At 41.4% G+C, this 21,866-nt stretch overlaps 1 protein-coding gene and 1 non-coding gene across 3 annotated transcripts in view; both read right to left on the reverse strand.

The window, feature by feature from the left end:
• The window catches only part of LAMA4 (laminin subunit alpha 4), a 133,744-nt gene that overhangs the window by 66,687 nt on the left and 45,191 nt on the right, over positions 1–21,866 (reverse strand). The window contains exons 4-8 of one of the 2 annotated variants that reach the window (XM_069489006.1): positions 21,295–21,375; positions 12,580–12,794; positions 10,497–10,592; positions 8,989–9,140; positions 6,758–6,868 (exon numbers count right to left, since the gene is read on the reverse strand). In XM_069489006.1, the coding sequence (XP_069345107.1) occupies positions 6,758–6,868; positions 8,989–9,140; positions 10,497–10,592; positions 12,580–12,794; positions 21,295–21,375 (655 nt within the window). The remainder of the gene's footprint in view (positions 1–6,757; positions 6,869–8,988; positions 9,141–10,496; positions 10,593–12,579; positions 12,795–21,294; positions 21,376–21,866) is intronic. The other variant, XM_069489005.1, reaches the window with a different exon arrangement.
• On the reverse strand, positions 17,225–17,332 carry LOC138396113 (U6 spliceosomal RNA). Its single transcript, XR_011235593.1, has one exon. It is a non-coding gene; the product is annotated as a U6 spliceosomal RNA (small nuclear RNA).

Genomic DNA, 21,866 nt, shown 5'->3' on the forward strand with positions numbered 1-21,866 from the left:
ATATGATGTCCAGTTTTAGAATCACAGAATGCTATAAAATAAGATGCTATAAAATAAGGTGCTATCTTGTGTCACCAGTCACTGTTCAATCCTAACCAACTGCCTTTCATACGTAGTTTATCCTTTGAATTTTTACTGTATCTTGAGATGCCGAACTAGGGACTTGTCCATGTCTGCTGATCATTTTGACACTGTGCTGACAAAAGAGCTTAACGATTCAAAGAGAAAACTGTGGAGAAAATAGGCAGACCTTGAAATGCACCATGCTCCCAGTGGCTCCTGGGTGGTCCAACCACTGCTGAATTGCCACAGAGATTTAAAGGATTATGCTCACTGGGCTAAATGCTGTTTTCAGTGCTTCATTCCAAAGTCCCATCAACACTGATAGCACTTGTGTACAAATAACTGCTCGAGTAGATTTGGCTCAGCAGTGAGTGGAGCTCTTCTCCAAGAAACTGACTCCATTCTCTCAACTTGGGAGCTTCTGCTTTCAGCACTCTCAAATAGTAGTTGTCGAAATTCAAGCCCAACTCAGATGTGGCTTCTGAAGAAAGGGTGTGTTGGGACGTACATCCATGTGTGTGTTTCTATGTGTGTGACCAAGGACAGAAGCTTATCTGAGAGCACAGAAATGGTTCAAGGCCAGGAAACTGCCCTGTATGCACAGCATGGGGAATGTACTGTCTTTGGGATTAGAAACTCTGATTCATGGGTTGTATGTAAGAGGAGGAGGAGTTCTTCAGTCTGGCATTTGGTAAATGTCCACTTGCCTTGTCTGGTGCTTCTTTGGCTCTGCTCTATAACAAAGTGCTGCAGTATCTGAATCAGCTGCAGGCTGACCAGTCCCACAGAGCACTGATAGAACCATCATACGGAGTCTCCCCAGCGTAGGGACTTGGCTGTTTCAAACATCTCTCCTTTCATCCAGTACTGTACCCCGAGGATTATGCCATGATTTTACCTGGAATACTTTTACACTTCTCAAGTATAACCTGAGCAAGTGGCCTTCTAAGCTGGTCAAGGAAGAGAATGTAAAAATGTATCATAGCAAACACAAGCCTCGAGGCTTTTTATCAGGCAAGTCACTCATCCCCTCCATACAAAGAAGTGCCACTAGATTCATGAAGCTCCCTGTGCAGCGGCAATGTAGCCATCAGTCCCTTCACAAACTGTGGGCTCTGAGTGGACATTGCCTTTGGAGTCATTGTGTTCCTTCCTCCAACTCCAGTCCTCCTCTTGGCTTGTTCCAATGCTTCCCAGGGAAACAATATTATGGTCATATAAAATTATATGATTCAGAAAATAAAATAAATCTTATTCTTGATGTCATTCCTCCTTGCTTTCAAAAAATATAGACATAAACATGTAAAACATTTAAAATTTTTTAACAAGTTGATCTTTGATCCAGTTTGCATTGAGTTATATTTGCAAAGAATAACACTCATATTTTTGACTTTGGCTTCATCCTTCAAGGAAAATCTCTATTGTTATTTCTGTGTCATTAAACTTATTTTTTAGATGGAAACTTTGAATTGAAGTGATTAAAGACAGCTGGAGAATGTCATACCTATAAGAAAATCTCTTCTTTCTGAAAAACACCAGAGGGCGCTGACATATAGATGGATGATAGCTAGAAAGCTAGATGCTAGAGGATAGACAGAGATAGGTATTGATATACTATATATAGGACTCAAGCAGTGGCAAAAGGGAACAGCCATTACTTTAAATTATAAAATTACCGAATGGAATATATAATTATGCCTTATTTGAATGTTTTATTTTTTTCTGTAAATTTGTTTGTGGAAGGAAAATGATACGAGTGCACGGTAAAACAAGTGTGTCTTGCTTTAAGAAAAGCTGAAATTAAAAAATTACCTTACAGTTCTAAACCAGTTGGTGGTTTACATTACAAATGGATTAATCATTTACTCACCTCTCCAGTAAATTCTCCTTGTATATATTTTATATAAAAAGCAGCAAGAATTTTTTATAGTATAGTACATAAAGGGTAGTATACCTAGAATATTAATTCTAAAAAATCAATGAGATTAAGTGAGGATGATAATCAATATATAGGGTGATCATATATTTTATTGTTTAATCTGGGACACTTTTTGTGAGTGAAAGGGAGAACTTTTAGTAATTACTTTGGAACACAAACATAAATAGGGGTAGTCCTGGACAAACTAATAATTGGAATATTGGGATGCTATTTCAGAATTTGTTACAGTAATATCTACTTCCATTGGTTTACCTACCTCCTAAATATTAATGACTTCCAAATACATTTCCAGCTCTGAGCTATCCTCTGAACTGCAGACCCAATTCTATAACTGCCCTCTGGGCGTTCACTCTTAAAATGTCCAGAATAATCCATGCTGTATTTTCAGTCTTAGTCATCCATTTCTCCAAGACAGAGCTTCCTTCCTCACTGCTCCTCACCTCCAGGTGGTCACCAAGTCTTTTTGATTCCCTTGCTGTTCTGGCCTCTCCTCCTCTTCTCTACTACCACAGTCTCAGTTCATCCCTGTTCTCTGTGAATCCTTTTCAAATGAAGGCAAGATAGCAATCAACTACTCTCTTGTCTAGACAACTGTGGCAGTCTCCTGACTGTCCTGTCCTTAGAGTCTTTTTCTTTTTTCAGGAGAAGAAGAGAGAAGTGTATTAATTTGCCAGTGAATGAGGAGGCTGGCAGACTCCTATCTTAAAGTACCAGCATCATGCTTCTGCGCAGAAGTACAGAGTTTTTAAAGGTTCTGATTAATCCCACCTTAGGTTAAGACAATCTTATGACCTCCGTCTGGACAATTCAGAGTCTTCACTCTCCAGTCTTTTATCCATACTACAGAGAAATGTTTTTGAAATGCAAATCTGATCAGCTCATTATTCTGGGTAAAGACATCAGTGACTTCCAAAGTCCACAGGATAAAGCCCACATATTCCTGAGCATGGTGGGCCAAGTTCTTCATGATTTGGCCTCTAATAATGTCTTCATAATTATATCCTGTTCCTTGCCTTACAATTAATCTTCTGCAAGATCAAGGCCACAGTTCTAGTCCCAAGAACATAGCTATTGCTTCATATCTCTCTGCTCTTGTAGTACTTATCCTTTGCTCAGAAGCACTTGAGAAACTCCTAGTCCTTCTCAATACAGAGAAGGGTCAGAACTCACCTTCTCTGAGAAGCCTTCCCTAACGTACCCCTGCTGAAACAGCTCGTGATTTCTTCCTTAGAGTTACCCATTAGCCTGTACCATGCCTCTCTTATTAAATGCTATGTCATAATTACATTTTTACATATCTATTTCCCTACTAGACTGTGAGCATCTTGAGAGCAGAGCCTTAATATATTCATTTCAGTACCCTTAGCACCTAGCATAATAACTGTTATATACCAGGTGTTTAGCAATTCTTTTGAAATAGAAACATATGCAGCCATTCCTCAATACCCCTGGGGAATTGATTCCAGAACCCTCCTTCCCTCTTGGATCCCCAAATCTGTGGATGCTCAAGTCCCTTATATAAAATGGGGTAGTATTTGCACTATACCTATTGCACATCCTCCCATATATTTTAAATCATCTCTAAATTACCTATAATATCTAATACAATGCCTACATATCACTTCATTCACATGGATTCAACACAGTACTCAGCACGCAGCAAATTTGAGTTTTGCTTTTTGGAACTTTGTGGAATTTTTTTCTGAATATTTTTGATCCATGGTTGGTTGAATCCATGGATGTGGAACTCAGGAATACAGAGGGCCGACTGTACTTATTTTCATACTGCCTTTTTGTCAAGACTAGAGATGAGGCTCAGATGCTTTTGCTGCTTGGAGAAAACCTACTTTCCTTTCAGTCCTAAAGATCTTTTTGCACACGTGGATATTCAGGGAACTTTTGCTGTGGTTGAAGGAGTAGAGAGGAAAGCAGGGATGGAAGAGGTGGAAAAGTGGAGGGGATGGTGCAGCACCTCCTGTGCCACGCTTGGAGACTGGGCCTTGTGACTCCAGGCTCTCCAGTGGACCTTTAAGACCAGATGGCAAGTGGCAGCATTGAGACTGGGAGAGGGCCACATCTCCATCCCTGCTTGTAGCCCAGGACCACTCCGACCTTGAGCATTCTGGCTCTCTGAACACAGGAGAATGGAATCTGGGCATGATCTTTGGTATTTTCATTATAGACATGATCAGCAGTGGCAAGAGTGAGGCCCTCTGAGCACCATCTGTTTGTGAACACAGATGTGTGGGAATCCTTTAGGGGCTTCCCAGAAGTGGGTAGTGGGAAAGGGCGGCAGGACATCCCAAAAGGGGGCAGGAGGACTTAGATATGGAGGTTGGGACAAAACTAGTAACTATGTGAATTTAACTTGTGAGATTTAGGTCACATGAGATCCATGTGCAGGTAATTTGCAAACAAGTTCAAGAGGCAACATTACTCTGATACTTATCACCGTGGGAACACACAGCGAAATCCTTCACTCTACTTAAAGTCAAATATTAGTGACTTTCTTGCTAGAAGGCTTTCTAAGGCAAAGCTTTCCTTAAATCTTTCTAAGAATCAATCATGGACTTTTCTAGACCAACGGCTTGAAGGATGCTTAAGAAATCATTAAGACCAGCTCTGGGCATTTGTTTTGAAGTGTTTCAGCAGGTTTCTGCACCACCAGGACTGTAGTCAGAAGAACAATATCTTCAGTAAAAATTGATGGAAACAGCCCAGTAAAACTTCCTAGTAGCTTTATCATCAACCTTCCACTTTGGTGGTCTGTTCTGGTTGCCTAAGAGCCTTTTCTACTGTGATGTGACTATCAAGTGTGGGTTATTTCCTCCCCATTATTAAAAGCCTGCGTTTAGTTTACATTAGAAGTGGGAAAATTGTACAACAAAAGGACCTATAACTCTGTCTGAGGAGCTAATCTTGGTGAAAACATTTCCTTTAATGTTTTCTTGAAAATTCTTTCCTCAAGAAAGAATTAAGACATTTTTAGCAAGTTCCAGCCATATCTGATACCAAAATGAAGTAACAGTGAGTTTTCACAAAGATTTCTTCCTTGGCATTTCCTTTGAAACTTAAGAGATTTCACTTCTCTTCAAATGCTAGTGGTTGGATTAATATGCACCATTGCACAGGAACGAGGCCACAATTTTCATATGCATTTTAAGATGACTCTTTTCAAGGGTACAAGTAGAGTAATTTACATTTTTAGAAGCATACTTTCTTAAAAGTTTAGTAGATACAAGGTCAAAAGAGAATATCAGAGTAATTTTAACCTTTATTTTTGTAGAGCATGAGAACTGTTTTGAAAAGAACTTTGATAGTTTATAATGTCAAACACCTGTGTCTGAAAGCAGCCATTCCAAAGTACCATGGCCAGCACTGGTGGAGCATCATTAGGGAAAAAAAGTGTGTTAAACATTTTAATATGTTAAATATGGTGCCTTGTGACTTAGTTTGTAGTTTTTTGATTCATATGGAGGATTGATGGATATTTTTCCTTTGGGCTGTTGGGGAGTGTATTGAATAGTCTCACATTGACTCTGCTCATGTTTTAATATTTTTCTTGTTAATTTGTGACAGATTTTACAAATCATATTGCCCTCGATATTTTTCTTTGTCTAGTCAGCTTTTTTTGTTGTTGTTTATTTGGTTGTTTTACTGGGTATTTGAAATTTTATCTTGTCAACTTTATCATCTCTTTTCTATTGTAATTCTCTATACTGTATTTAAGCATACTGTTACTCTCTTTCAAGGTTTAATAATTATTTAGTTATGTTTTCTTATGAATTTGAGATTTATATTCTTTAATCTGCCTAGAATTTATTTTAGTCTATGGTGTAAAATGAGGGTTGGAAGTAATTTTTTCCTGCCAAAGAGCAAAACTGCTTTCTCAGAACAATTCCTTTTCCTTTTCCTTATCACTTAACGCTGTGGTCCCCAATCCCTGGGTCACAGACTGGTTAGGAACCAGGCCTGTTAGGAACTGGGCTGCACAACAGGAGGTGAGCAGCGAATGAGCAAAGCTTCATCTGTATTTACAGCTGCTCCCCATCACTCACATCACCACATAAACTTTGGCTCTTGTCATATCAGCAGTGGCATTAGATTCTCACAGGAGTGCAAACCCTACTGTAAACTGCACATGTGAAGGATCTAGGTTGCGCACTCCTTATGAGAATGTGATGCTAGCCCTGGGGAGTGGCTGCAAATACAGATTATCATTAGCAGAGAGGTTTGACTGCACAATAAATGTTATGTGCTTGAATCATTCCAAAACCACCGCCTTCCCGCCCCCCTCTCCCTGGGTCTGCGGAATAATTGTCTTTTATGAAACCAGTCCCTGGTGCCAAAAAGGTTGGGGACTGCTGACTTAATACATCCTTTAGCAAACATTTAAATTTTATATTCTATATAATAAGGTTTATTTCTGGATGCTCTATAGCTCTTAGACGTAAAATGCTAAGCAAACAGCTGAATGACTATCCTAATTGAAAATATATCAACCATATTGACCAGCAGCAAATACACAGAAAGCTCCCCATAAACATAGTTTTTCAAGAAACCCAGTGAACATGGAAGAGATGGTGGAGACCAGGTTAACTTTCTCCACAGGTCTGGCTTTGATTTATTTTAAGGCACATGGGTCACTGCATTTTTTCTGGGTTGTGTTAAGCCTCAGCCGTTTGTGACTAGCCAGGCTCACATCAGCTAAATCCTTTCTTTGAAGACTGTCCCAGAAACTGAATACATACATACCTTTTCAGCTAATTCCTCTGCATCAGACAGAAGGCTTTTCATCGTGTTCTCAGCATTGCTGATTTGTATCTTTCTTAGGACATACTGGTTTTCTCTTTCTGACAATTTTGTCTGTGGAAAAATGTGTTTTGAAAATAATCGGTTGATGTGTACACCAGATTATTATAACACAAGTATACATAAAACTCAGTGTAAGATGACTCAGAGTAAAGTGTGAGCCCCTCTTCTCCAAATAGTGGGGTCCAGAGGCCGGTACAGGCTGGTGTGAGGGGTGGGATCCGCAGAGGGGCTGCCATTCTGGGAGTTCCACTCACCAGGCTAGGGATGCTGGCCTGGGGCTACACTGGTCGTGGGGAGAGAGCACCTTTTTCTAATTTGTGCAAAGGCACAAAGGCTGGTGGTGGCCCTGGGTGTCTGAGCTTTAAAATTTCCACTTGGTCAGGCCTTGGAAGTACTGATCAACCCACCAGGATCAATGTAAATAAGGTTTAGAAATTCACTTTCTTCTTTTTAGTGTAAAAAGAGAAAGTCTCTGTACTTCAGATCCCTTGCTTCCTTCTTTTGCATTTTTGAGGAGTTTGGTCTAAATTTAACTTTACTCAGATTACTTTGGAGTATGCCATTCAATCTTGGTACTGACCTCCTGTCGGCTATAATGATATCTATCTTGAGATTGTGCCTTTGAGGAAAGAGGATTTCAGTGGTATGAAGAGGCCTAAATCTGAGTGACTCCCTGAGAATTAGTGCCCTCATGTGTCCAAATAGGTGAGTTAGGACAAGAACAATTCCTAAATTTAGAATAGAATGCTCACTAAGATCCCATCCAGGCTAGAATTTTATAATTTTTGTTTTGGTTTACACTTTACATATTTGGCCAATATGTAAATATTTTGCTGTGGATATCATTTGCTCTTCCAAAAAGTAATGAGTTCTTATTATGCTAGGTACTGTTCTAACTTCTCCATGTATATCAGCTCATTGAATTTTTCAATCGTTCATGAAATAGATGCAATAAGTATCCTCAATTCCAGATGAGGAAACTGAAGAATAAAGAGGTTAGATAACTTACCCAAGGCCACATAGCTAGTAAGTGCCAGAGCTGGGCTTTGAACACAAGCAATCTGGTTTCAATGTCTATGTTCTTAATCATTATGCTAAACTGACTAATAAAGTAAAACAATGTACTGGTATTAATTCTATTGTCCTCTCAGCTAACTATAATAATATTATTGTTTTAAAAAATATTTTTAGTTGTGATAGAAACCTATGATTTAGGGGGAAAGAAAACTCTTAATATTTAAATATATAAGGACCTTTATACAGTGGCCCTCTGTATCTGTGAGGGATTGATCCCAGGACCCCCTTTGGATACCAAAATCCATGAATGCTCAAGTCCCTGACATAAAATGGTGCAGTATTTGCATATAACCTATACACATCCTCCAGAATACTTATTAATTACTAATGGTTAGTAATTATTTATAATACTAATGCAATGTCATGCTATATAGTTATTATATTGTTTTTAATTTGTATTATTTTTATTATTACATTATTTTGTATTGTTTTTTAAAAACATTTTTCATCTGTGATTGGCTGAATCCAACGATGGGTAACCTGAGGATGCAGAACACATGAGCACATAGGACCAACTGTGCCACTACTTTTCAGTGTTGGCTGCCTTTAACTTGTTTATTAACCGGTAAACCTATGAGGAGAAACAAGGCTCGTGTGTATGTTTGAGTGTGTGAGTGTGTGAGTGTGGGAAAATGAGAGAGAATGTGTGTGAGAAAGAAATGTGGGTGGGAAGGGGGGTGGGGAGAGAGAGAGAGAGAAGGATGCTTCTAGAGAAACCCAAAACCTTACAAACTGAGGCTAAGGTAATGATAGCCTTGTGGTATGTGGTAACGACTTGGACAACTAATGTATGGCTTCACCAAGGAAACAAGAGTGTTTCTCTTCTCTCAATAGTTTTGTTGTCTGAGTCATTTCATTTTCCGGATAACCTCTTTTATAGATGGCAGCTCTTGGTTTGGACTGAAGCTCATGGTTACGATCTACTTTTCATAATTTCCTATGACATTATTTATGTTATGTATGTGAGACCTACGGGTCTAACAATCTGTCATACCGCGATGAGACTCAGAGACAAAAAGGGCGTAGGAGGAGTTACTAGGCCCGAGTCCGTGAAAGCAGAGGGAACACAGCGGAAGGCACAACATCCTGCGTACTTTGAGGAGGTAGATGGTGGCGTTGATGTCGTTCACGTGCCTATGCGCGGCGGCGCCGGAGGACACGCTCAGCAGCCCGGATTTGCCGTCCTCAATGGAGAGCGCCGCGAGCCGCAGGTCATCGGTCAGGTCCCAGACGCACTTATCGCAGCCTGGAGGGGAAACAGGAGTGCCATTTCTTCAGAATCAAAAGTCGGCCAGGAAGCACGTCGCTTTAAGTAGACCACGAATGTGTACTGCCTTGGTTAAGACCATTTTTACTTTTTGTTTCCCGAGGAGCTATGATTCTATTCCTGTCAGGCTTTGGTCTCTTGCTTGGGTGCCGGCTAGTGAGGGTGGCTATTTGCTGGACACCCCTCCTCTCCCATTAGCTTCCCTCAGTCAGCATTCGGGGGCCAGCACGGCCTTCGCCTCACCCCAGAAAGGGCTCAGCTCCCCCCGAGAGCCCAGCCCCCTGCGCGCCTCCTTAGCACAAGGAGGTCTCCGGAGCATCACTGTGCACCATGCTTTAAGACCTGTCTTGACCACCTTTTGCAATTTGCCTGTTCCCAATCTCGTTCCCTCAGACTGTACTTTATTTCAGAGAACCGATGAAGGGAGACTGGAGTGTTAATGGTTGTTAATATGTTAATTTGTTATTTGCAATTTAACATGGTCTTACTTACAAGCTCTCTCCAGGGAATGAGTCCCCAGTCAGCACATTAGGCTAGTGGGGGAGATGCTTGGGGCCAGGCAGGCATCTTGATGTCCTTAAATTGACCTGGCTTAGGCGTCAAGGTGGCCTATTCCATCAGTGGGGAACTTCGCGAGCTTGTGCCTCATATCCTATGCCGTCTTCTAAGATGTGATTCACTGGTAATATCAATCTCTCCTGCTCAGAGGGACTGAGAAACCAGATACTTTTCTTTGTCGGAGGGGATGCCTAATGTTAAAATAGTCTTTAAACCAAAGGTTTTGTTTCCAGTATAACTGTTCATGATTTGATGGACCAAGAGACCATGATTTGATGGAGGCAGCTCCATTTCGTAAAGTCTGACTATTCTATAATATTTCTGGTCCCACTTCCAATTTGGAGTGACTTGGGAAAAGCCACTTAAATCTCTTGGGATCTTAGTTTCCACGGGTGTTATAAAGCATTGCCTGTATGTCATATTATCTGAGCAAATGAAGAGACAAGATACAAAAAGGAGCAAAAAAGAGCTCTGTCATTGGGAGTTGTTTCTAACTTTGCCTATACCCATTAGGCAAGATGCTAAACGTAAAGACTTGATAACATAAGTTTTCTAAAATAGAGCTATGTAAATGTAAACCACCTATTCGCCAGTTGGAATCAAGTGGACCACCAAGTACGTTGTGCAGAGTCCATTTGGCTGAGAGACAGACAGGGTTAAATCCAGGGGTGGGACTCAGCAGTTTCTAGAAAGTGACATTGCATAGCTCTTCATAATCCCACACCTGCAGCACATTAGGGAAAGTGGGGTTAGTCAATCATGTACTGTTATTTTTACTTATGGTTGGGCAGTCCATGCCTGTAGGGGGTTCAAAACCTTCTTCCAAGCATTCTCCGGTTACGCTGTCACATGGGCCTCCCCCGCAGTTGCACACTGTGGGAAACGAAAACAAGAGATCAGGGAGGGATTCATTTCTCAATGCTTAAAATATGGCAATAGTGTCATGGTTTCTAGAAATACTAGTGATTCCTCAATTCTTCAATGGGGATTAATTAGATTCTTCCTTAAGACTTTGTGGAATCTATGATATAGAGATTAAGCCCCTCACCCACTTAAGCCCTAGCCCAGTGAGATTTTTCACAGCTGACCCTGGGCAAAACTCAATCTGAGTTTTCTAGGATTTCTCTCCCAACTGTTTGGTATTCTGGACATGACTGTGCAATTGCTTTAGTCCAAAAAAATCCTGGTATGTTTCACAAGGAACTAAATGACCATGCAGCTCATCGTTCAACTTGAAATTGAAAGCCATCCCTTCATTGCAGACTCATACTCCAGTTAAATCTAACTCCAGGGTTGATCGCTGCCAGGTGTGAGGGGGGAGCAGCCCAGCGAGTGAGAGTGAGGAGGCCCACGAGCCATTCTTGGCTCCCACAGTGCACAGTCTTTGGCAAGGCAGACTCCAAACCTCCAAATGATAGCTATCAGTGGGAGGGCTAGGAATACTGTTGTGGAAAGAATTAGGAACGTGTTTACATGGATTTAGAAGACCTGAGAGTCCATTATTCATCTACTGATGATTTTCAATAATGCCTTTTGGAAAAAATAAAAACAAAAAACCCAATCTTATCAGATTGTTCATTTTCCACTGAGTTTCTGTATGGGAATTCATTTGTATTAATAATATTTAAGGAGGAATTCCTTAGCTTTCTATGCCAGCAATAAGCTGAAATAGAATTGTGAATTTTTCCCCACCTCTTAACTGTCTTTACAGAATAATCATAAAAAATCAGCTTCATGGGGACATCTATTTATTACATTTCAGCTGTTTAATGTTCCACAAAATGCAGATTTATTAAACCATTCAGCAATAAAGATCATGCTTTATTGCTTCTTATGTTAGCTTCTCTTTGAAGCGTGATCTGCATCTTTGTAGTTTAAATACAAGTTTAGTCAATGTTTGGAGAGTCAGGATGTTCACCTTTCAGGCTTTGCTTTTGTCAACACTCTGATGACTGCTTTCTTCCTCTCTGTTGTGAGCAGACACAGTGCTCCTTCCTTCCTGCCACATTCTCAGTGTCATGCCTCTGCGCACATTGCTTTCTTGCAGAACTGTTTACTTGTATTGTGACTTCTGCAGATCACACACATTCCCTTTTCGATTTTAAACTCTTCACTTCCTCAATCTTTTCAAGTGGGAATTTGTTTCGGAGAGGATTTTTTTATAGAAGCAGCCCACAAGAGCAAAATACCTTTCTCTCTCCCTGCCTCCTCTCAAAGTCACATAAGAGTAGGAAATGCTCGATCTCAGCCTTCCTGTATTCTAGAGAAAAGCAATTTAACTTCACTTCTGAGGAGCTTCACTCTATGTAGCAAATGGCTTGGAGGAGTCATGATTAAATTTGTACATTTCAGTCTATCTCACATCTAGGAATATTTCTTAAACTATTCTTGAAATATTTACTCTGACAATTTGAGGAAATTAGGGGGTAGCTTGCTAATCTATTTCACTGAAATGTCAATTTTACCAAGCATAACTGAAAGAGGAGATATAACGTCCAGAATAAGGAAACTGATTTGAACCGTGCAAGATTTCATTCAGTCCTCTGGTCAATGATAGGTAATTCACAGAGGTCTGATTTATTACTTTGATCAAAATTGGAAGGATATGATAAGAAAAAAGTTCATTTGTGTTAGTGTCTCCCAGTTCATTCCACCCATGAGCTAAGTTACATTAGGAGCCTGGATAAAAATTTCTATCCCTAGTGAGTTTGGGATGTATATTCCTGAGAATGTACATTGCCCTGGAAAAGGGACAAGAAGGCACTTGCAGTATTTCTTAAGATAAATTCTTCATCTAAATTCAGTATTAGCATAGGGCCTCACTGGCCACGCAGCTGGCTTAGTATTTATAGTACTGTACCTGCACAGTTCTTGGCTATCCTGGCATCCCCATAGTAGCCAGGAGCACAGCGTTCACACTTGAACCCAGTGGTGTTACGTAAGCAGTTTCTACACTGGCCAGTGACTTCATCACAATCCTCAAAGATCAGATTGGGATCTGAATTTCCACTGCAGTCGCATTTCTTACAGGTGCTTCCAACGAGTAAGGGGTTTCCATAATAACCAGGAGCACATCTGAAGTGGAATATCACACATTTAAACATTTAGCATCCATACTTTCTCTCCCTTTTTATCCTCTTTCCTGCATAAAAGAAAGGTATCGTGGACATTTGCAAATCGCCCTCCCAGAATCCATTCCCACTTTCCCATCTTTCTAAAGGGACCAAACTTTCTTTTTAAGAACCCACCCCTCTCCGTTGTGCTGTAGGCCAGTCAGTTCAGCCAGGCCTGCAGTTGTAGGAGTGTCTGGATTAGACTAGCATATGGGCATTTTTGGTTATCCCAGGGACTGGTGTGCACAGCTGGCGTATGATGAGTGGAACTAGAGATGCTAAATGTCCTGCAATGAGATGTATGCAGATCTCAGGGTACAGCTGGGACATGTCCTGGCCAAAATGTTAATAATACCTCTATTGAGAAACATTAGTCTAAAGCGTACTTTGTCTTGCAACAATGAATTGTTCAAGTAACTAAACCTGAGCCAATCAGTGCCTGGCCAAATGGGATGGGCTCAGGAGGGATTCAGTTGGAGTGGAGCTCAAGGCTGCTGTTTCAGGGTCATGGACCCAGACTCTCTCTGATTTCAGATGAATAAAGAGGCAGTAGGTAGCACTCTTAGCTGCTGGCAGTTACCTTGTGACTGAGCAAAGCCAGCCTGGAGACAAGGCAGATGGCAGAGCTGACAGTCCACAGATAAACAGAGTTGGAGCCCAGGATGCCATTCTTCTGAATGTTTTAGATATGTCAGCATTTACTGTGGGCAGAGCCAGAGCCTACGGCCATGCTGGCTGGGCCCTTAGCAAGGGAGCCCAGCCGAGCTGGAGAGTAGAGCCTGAAATCCACCCAGCCTTTGCTCTCTGTGCCAAGCTGTGCTCTCTAGGTGGAGCTGCCTCTGCTGGGAGGAAGAAATGTCTTTCTCTACTTTCCAAAGGTGCCCTGCAGGCCAGCAAGGGCCCTGCTGTGAATGGTGGGACTACAGAGCCCATCCAAGGGGGCAGCTGTTACCAGGCTCCAGTCAATTGTTGCCAGACCACGGCCTTGAGGGAATGAAGGACTTGTGTTGCCAGATCTCATTTCTGAAGAAAAAAGTAGAAATCTGGATTTTTATTTGAAATTGCGATTTTTAAAAGTTGGCTCAAATTTTGTAAGAATACTGTACCGGCCAAGCTACACGTTTGCTGATTGTGGTCTCTCTTTTGCTGTGGACCCTAAACTAGTGTGGAAGATGGGCTACCTGGAGCTCAAGACACTCTGGGAGTCACTGGAAAGAACATGGTGACACTGTAAGGGGACCAAAGGTCTGGCAGAGGAGTTAGTTCTGACGTGCGAGAGAGAGAGAAAAACAGAGCCAGCAAGAGTCTTGAGTGTGATGAACGCGGTAGGAGAGGGAGCCAGCTCCGGCCTTGGGGTCAGGGGTCAGGGTGGACTGCAGGCTGGAGCAGGCACACGGGTGGGGCGTGAGGGCCTGGGCTGGGGCGTTGGCCTTGGGAGTGGAAAGGAAGGGAGAGCTTTCCAAGGAAATCAACGTGCCCTGGCCAGCAATAATAAGACACTACATTTTTTAAAGGCTTCCCTTTAAAGTAAGAGAATCATAGTTCAGAACATTTGAAAAACAGAAATGAAAAAAATCACACCTGTAACCCCAGGATCCTGACAAAATCACTGTCAAAATTTTGTTCACGCTTTTCCAGCCTCTTTTCTCATGTCTCAGTTTTTGGGTGTAGTTGTAGTGATGGTGTATGTTCAATCTTTACACTCTTTACCTGCACCGTGTCTCACAGCTTCACCTATGTGAGTTTATTTAGCTGCTGCCGGCACCTGGGAGGGAGCCACCCAGGCCTGGCATTCTGAGGCTGAGAGACTACTTGAGTTTTCCAGGGCCACAGAGCTAGAAAGTCACAGCGCAAGGTCCAAACCCTCTGACCCTGCTGTGTTTTCCTTTGCTCCACCCTGGACCACGCTGCTGCTGCTGCTGCTGCTGCTGCTGCTGCTGCTGCTGCTGCTGTGAATGGATGAGTGAATTCATCCAACAGAGGGACAATTCATGTCCATTTTATGTAAGGCACAGAAGGAGACAGGAAGAGGAAAAACACAAAGCTCATGCTCTGAAAGAGCAGGAAATGAGTGAAACATAATTATGCACAATATCATGAACGCTAGAAATCAAGTTCTATGAAAAAGATGAAGAGGATGAAGATAAATTCTACACAACCCCCAGAGAGACACTCCAAGAGGAAACGTTCAATGAGTTTTGTGATTCACACTTTCTCATGTCTTTGCACCTCAGGTTTATAGGCCCTCCGGTGTGCAAGGCAGCATAAATTATTCCTCTGTGGAACGTGCAGCTGGATTGAATTTCTATCCTTTGCTGCAGTTCACCAAACAGAGAATATTAAACTCTTAGGCCCATGAAAATGGGACTCAAATCTACCACCTCAATGAGTACTTGGGGGCATGAAGGTCTGTCTGGGAGTGAAGGGACTTGCCCAGATGCCAGTGACTTTCTTTTCTCCATTTAAATCCATTGCATTTGCTCTTTGTATATTACCTCCTGGTCTTTCACAAGAGAAAAACCAAACACTCTATTCTGCAAGTTGGAATCTCAATCACAGTGGAAACCTACTTTGAGTTGCTCTGAATTTAAAGAAAAGTTGTTGGTAGTAGGTTCAGAGGCAAAGCTGAAGTTGTAGTCCAAACTCTGGCTTCTACAAATTTTACAGAATGAGCATACAAAGACTTACGGTATCCCCCGACAAATACCTACTGTTATAGATGGGGAAGGTGGAGGGCAGAGAAGCTAAATGACTTGCTCATTGCTACATGCCTCAAACCTCTGTGAGACTCCAGGCTTAATGCTCTTTCCACTCCACAAGTCTGGCATTAATAAATTCACTAATTAACACATTAATGATTATAACAGTTGAATAATCAAATGTTAGTTATGTGCCCAATCCTGCCCTCAAAGAGCTAATAGCAAATATACAAAAGGATGAATACTTGGATTTAGAGTCAGCATTGGAGCCCCAGTACCCAGTAGTCTGTTCCTATTTTTTTCTTCCATAATCTCATTTTTACTTCTATTAATGACTTGATCCATCTAGAGAAAATAGAGCTGATAAGTTTATAATGCAAATGAGAGGACTGTGGCATATGAACTTTGCCATTTCAGTTAGTGATCATATGGAATGGAAAAGCAAAAGATATATTCTTTGGAAAAATTGAGGATTTTGTCCGAAAGCTATTGTTGGGGGAATGTTTGGAGTTCTCCTCTCCTCTTTCTCAACTTCTGCTCTTCCTCCCAGGGCTACACAGCTGTCGCTGGATGGCTTTAACAAAGGTACCCAAACTCCTGGCCTGAGAAACCTTTCTGGGAAGGGTGTCACTCTATAGATGTCATTGGGATTAAATAAGATGATGTAAGAAAAAGCACTTGTTGCAAAGTGTGCCATAAAAATGCTTTCCACTTCTTCACGAGAGACTGGGAAACAAGGCTAGGAAAATATAAGTAACCCATTGAAGGTTACAGAACAAGACTCCAGAAATGGAGCAAGGCAGGGAGTGGGGAGTCATAGAACTCTATGCAAGTAACAGGGCTGATAGCTGAAGTTTGAAAGACTTGATACCTTCAGAGAAAATTAGACGAAAACCCTGCATCCCAGTAAGCCTCAAGAAATGTTAGCTATCTCTTCCTTCTCTCCCTTATTCTTCTTTTCCAAATCAAGGCCATCATCAAAATCATTACTATTGTCAGCATCATCATCTCTGTTGATACTATGTCCTGCCTTTCCTGTTAGGGGTTTAAGGTCCCTAACAGTGGGACACTGAAGCATTGAGATTGTGTAAGTTTTTCAACTGAAAACTGAATTGAACATTGAGGGTCCTGGGTTTTAGTTTTGGATTTAATGCTAACCAACTGTATGACCTTAGATTAAGTGTCTTCATGGCTCTGAGTCTCAGATTTCTTATCTTTTTTTGAATGAATTAATTTTATTACATATATACTACTATACATATATATTTTGGGGAGGAGCCAGTGAGCTCCTGAATAAGGATTTTTTTTTCCTTTTATTTTTAGTTGACACATAATAATTGTACATATTTATGGGATACAGAATGATATTTTGATATATGTATAATGATCAAATCAGGTAATTAGCTTAGAATATTTATTACTTCTCAGTGTTGTGAACATGCAAAATCCTCTCTTTTAGCCTTTTGGAAATATACACTAAATTGCTGGTAATGATATTCCCCCTGCAGTGCTATAGAACGCTAGAACTTATTCCTCTCCTCTAGCTGGAACTTTGTATCCGTAAACCAACCTCTCTCTATCTTCGCATACCCCTAACCCTCCTAGCCTTTAATAACCACAATTCTACTCTCTACTTCCAAGAGCTCATTTTTTTTTTTTTTAGCTCCCACATATGAGTAAGAACATGCAACATAAATATATGGACTGCTTCATGAATTCGCATGTCATCCTTGTGCAGGATGCCATGCTAATCTTCTCTGTATCATTCCAATTTTAGTATATGTGCTGCCAAAGTGAGCACCTCATCTTTAAAGTGTACTTAATTGTGAACTGGGATGAGAACGAGAATTGCAAAACTCCTTCTATAAGGCTTGCGCATTTTGTGATTATTTGCAGCAAAAGAGATCTTCCATTTGCAACTTCTCTTCAGCCAGAGGACATTGTCTTGACTCAGTCAATTCTGGGTCACCCTTTTCCATTTCCTGGTATGGGGTGGGAGGTTGGGGGGTGCTAAAACAGGGCAAGACATGACTGACTCTCTTCATTACATCATACCTTTTTAAAAGGAACACTGAAAGGACTGTTGTTTTTTAATTAAGAAAAAAACATTAGCTAAACAAATATAGCTGAGTGCCCACACTATGCCAGAGCCTGTGATGGGGGAAGAGTGGACAGAGAAGGGACACGATCCTGCTTCTGTCAAGGTGCTCGTAGTTTAACAGTAGAGACAAAAAAGCCATTGTGTGATTTTGGGCAAGTGACAAACTCTTTGTGTCTCTTCCTCTGTAAATAAGGATGAAAATGGTACCCCATAGGATTTTCTTTTTTAAGGCTTAAATGTGTCAGTGTCTGTGAAATGCTTAATAATCGTGTGTGACATACCACACAGTAAGCACTCAATAAATGTTATTTATCATTGTTATCATCCTGCTCATGGTCTAAATGCAATACGATGTGGTAGGCTCTCCAGCTGATCTGCTGGAGTTTGAGAACAGCATGCCCAATATGTGGAGTTTAAAGTGTGAGGTGGGAGAAGCGCTTCATGGAAGAAAGACAGGAGGGGCCAGAGCAGGCTAAGAATCATGGTCCTAATAGTCAGGACAAGGCAGGAGGGTATGTTTGAGCTGTTTTACGTGGTACTGTAAGACGCAGAGTAGGTAAAACATGTTTTATGTTTCAGATCAGTGATTCTCAAATCTGTATGTAGTATGGATCTCTTTTAATGGAAAACATTTTCATAGAATACCCCCTCCAGTGTTCATTTAAATTGTCTTTAAACATTTTGAACATAAAACTAGGTGTAAACTCCTTGTATCTATGGCTTTTATATGCTTTGAAAACCAAAGCAAATTTCCAAATAAAACATAAATGAAACTATAAAACTAATCAGATTAAAATAAACATTAATTCAAGATAATGGATTACGTTGTTTTCTTGCACCCGAATGGCCACTCGCACCCTGACGCAGCAGAGGATTGTCTGAGTCCAGCAAGCCTATCCTGCCATGTGCTACCTGACGACTCATCCCTCTCACCAGTTTTCTTTCTGGAATCTTTAGTTTTACAGCTCGCTTGGATGTCATCCCATTCGACCTCCAATTGTCTGTCATGTGTCACTGATACACCATCACCCCTGTTATTTTGTCCCCAGCATTGAGGGACATCTCCCTTTGTTATAAAGTGATACTACAGAACGTCTAGAGCATGTTTCAATGAATGTTTTTCTCAAGATTATCATTGAAATTAGACATAAAGTTAAGAAAATATTCACTGAGCACCCACGAACCTGTTCTGAGGGTCTGAGGACACCGGAGGTTTTTAGGCCACAGTTTGAGAAACACTTCTTTTATGTGAGTGTGGTACTGAAGGTTAAAGTAGAGCCATGGTTCTCAAAGCAGTGAGAGCCACGGTGCATGAGAATCCAACAGTAAGTCAAAACATGGGTCCCGAGCCTCACCCCTACATGTTCTTTTTCAGTGGGTGGTGGAGGTGGGGTTTGGAGAAGGCTTAGGAATCCAAAGGGTTGCAGAAGACACTTAGACACAGTCAGATTTGAAAACCACCACTGGCTTAAATAATCTCTAACTACAGAAAGACCTATAGTGTTCTTGGTTTGGACTAATTTTTGCTTTTGTTTGAAATAGATATCCACACAAACCAGCTGCATGTTTTGAAAAACTCTTGTGGAGAGGTCCAAGTTCACAAATACATTGAAAACATAGATTAGATGCTCAGATAACTTAAGCACTTGGCTATTAAACTCAAAATAGAAACCCTTCTCTCATTCCCAGGGTCACACACAAATCAAAAGCAGCAAAGGCCACCTCCTTTTCAGTGATCTAGCCCCTCTGGCTGTTTCCTTATCTGCAAATGACAAAATATAACTTCTCAGGGTGGTTGTGAGGATGACAGATGAGGAATGTAAAGCAACAAAGACATGAGAGATAATCAACAAATGTCACTATGTAGTTCAAAGCCATGATTTCTAGCTAAGAAAATGAAGATTCAGGGAAATGAGCCGACTGTCCCCGGCACACATCACCACACCAGTGGCAGAAGTTGGACAATGACTACAATGACTCTTACTGTCACAAGTTAATTTTTATTGAGCATTTATGAAGTGTCAGGTGCCACACTGAAAACTTTCAGTATTACCTCACAGCAGTCCTGTGAACTGGGCACCCTCATTTTTCCACTCTGTAGAAGTGGGAATTAGCACTTAGGACAGATAACTTGCCCAGGAGGATCACAAAAGTGGCAAGAGCTGAGATGCAAACTCAGCCAGGCCCATGCAAAATCTCTTTAACACTCTACTTTCCTACCCAAACTAGTGCCTTTCCTGGGTCCTACCATTGCAGGGCCAGGATCCTACCATTCCAGCACCAGATCTCACCCAGTCTCGATGGGTAATGGCAGAGCCTGGGAGCCTCCCATGTGGGCTGGGAGATTTAACATCTGCAGTCCCATGGGGGGTGGGCATGCTGTCCTGTGCTGGGCTGGGGGCCACTGTTGCTGACAGAACCCTTATCTGCACCGCGTGTTATGTTGCAGGACTGTGCCCTTAGGGCCTTAGGGCGGAGGCTATTTCACTTCTGGGAGGTTTTGCATTTGGTCAGCAGGGCTCCATTTAGGGCCATTAACTCCTCTCTCACAGCCATGGGAACACACATTAGCAATACTGCTCAGCCATCATCAGACTAAGCTGAGTTGAGTCTGAGGAGAAAAAGCTTCATCCTGGCTGATGAACAAACCTCTCAGACCTCCACTGAGCCAGAAAATGAGTAAATCAGGTGCCTCATGTTCCTGTGTCCTCAAGTAAGGAAATACAGAATAAGTGTGTCACAAACATTATTCAGCGCAGTGTAATCTGATCATCTCTGTCGTCCCTCCCTCCTAATGGATGAAATTCATGTGGGACCTCAGCTCTCACTTTCCCTGTTACGGCACATAAAAAAAAAAAAAAAAATCCGATAACCCTTTAGTGAAAGAATTATCCGCATTTTGCACATTTATTAATCATCATAATAATAATGCCTTCTGAGTGTGGAAATTTCCTCTGTCCCACAGACACTGTGGCTTTTTGTTTGTTTATTTTGGAACTACTCTCCGAGAGACAGAGAGGTTCTCTTTGGAAGTAAGATTGCTCGTAATTTAAGGTTTACATTTTAAGCCCAGGCTGAGTTGAGCTCCCTCAGGGCGCGGGAGCCTGCGGTTGCTGTGGTGAGTTGCCTGAGGAGGTGCCACTGGCTCTTTGGATAGCGCCTCCTGTCCCTTCCCTCCCTGTCTTTAGGGCATTACCCGTCACTTAGCTGCCTAAACACAATGATGAGGCCAATGTTAAAGGCATTTCTGTTAAAAATAAGATCTCTCTGTGAGTCTTTTTTTTAGCAAAAGCCATTTTATCTTAGAAAACTGTGAGCAGCTGACAGGTGGGTTTCCTCACTCGGTCTATTAGCATTAGATCAGACCCTTGTTGTCCAATCATATTTCTGCAAGGCTGTCTATGCTTTGTTAAACCGAAGCATAAAAATGGACAATTTCTCCTGTATCTTTGAGTCTTCATTCTGAAGGCTCCCGTGTATACACATTAAATAAATTTGTATGCTTTTTCTCCAATTAATCTGCGTCTGGTCAATGATTGTTCAGCGAACCTTCGGAGCGCTAGGGGAACCATGGCCCCTGCAGGAGCGTGGCAGAGCTGATGAGTGCAAGAAACAGAAAGCCTCCTTTGACTCACACAGAAAACAGAATTTTATTAGCCTACCTCTCACAGTTAGGTCCAGCATAGTTTTCTTTGCACATACACCGAACAGCTCCATTTTTTCTATAGCAGGATTCTGCAAAACTAGAATTGTAAGTGAAAGTTAGAAGTCAGTTCCATACACTACTGAAGAGACTGTTTTACCTTTTTATTAGATCACCTTTATACTGGTCACCTTGAAGTTCTAATGGGTGTGATCATTTGCTTTATTTAAACTTACTACATTTACCTTGCAGGAAAGTTCCAACCAGTAGGCCCAGATACAAAATGCCACTCCATTGGTGGGACCACTCCCAGGTCCTAGATATATTTATCAAACACACGTCTAAAACACATATTCCAAAGCCAGAAATAAAATAATCAAATTTTGCCTGCTATATGAGAATCCCTTCTTATTCTCCACCACTTTCTGTATATACTTTTAAAAGTCCCCCCCACCTTTTTTTGTACTAGGTCTTGTCTACTTTTAATGGCCAGGAACCAGTTCTAAACTATACTCTCTAATCTCCACAACCTTAATTTCTTTCATGTGTACCTTAAAGATTGGGTATAAGGGTACAGGGACTAGCTGAGTT

The sequence above is a fragment of the Eulemur rufifrons genome, chromosome 15 (genome assembly GCF_041146395.1).
Source record: "Eulemur rufifrons isolate Redbay chromosome 15, OSU_ERuf_1, whole genome shotgun sequence".
Taxonomy (NCBI): domain Eukaryota; kingdom Metazoa; phylum Chordata; class Mammalia; order Primates; family Lemuridae; genus Eulemur; species Eulemur rufifrons.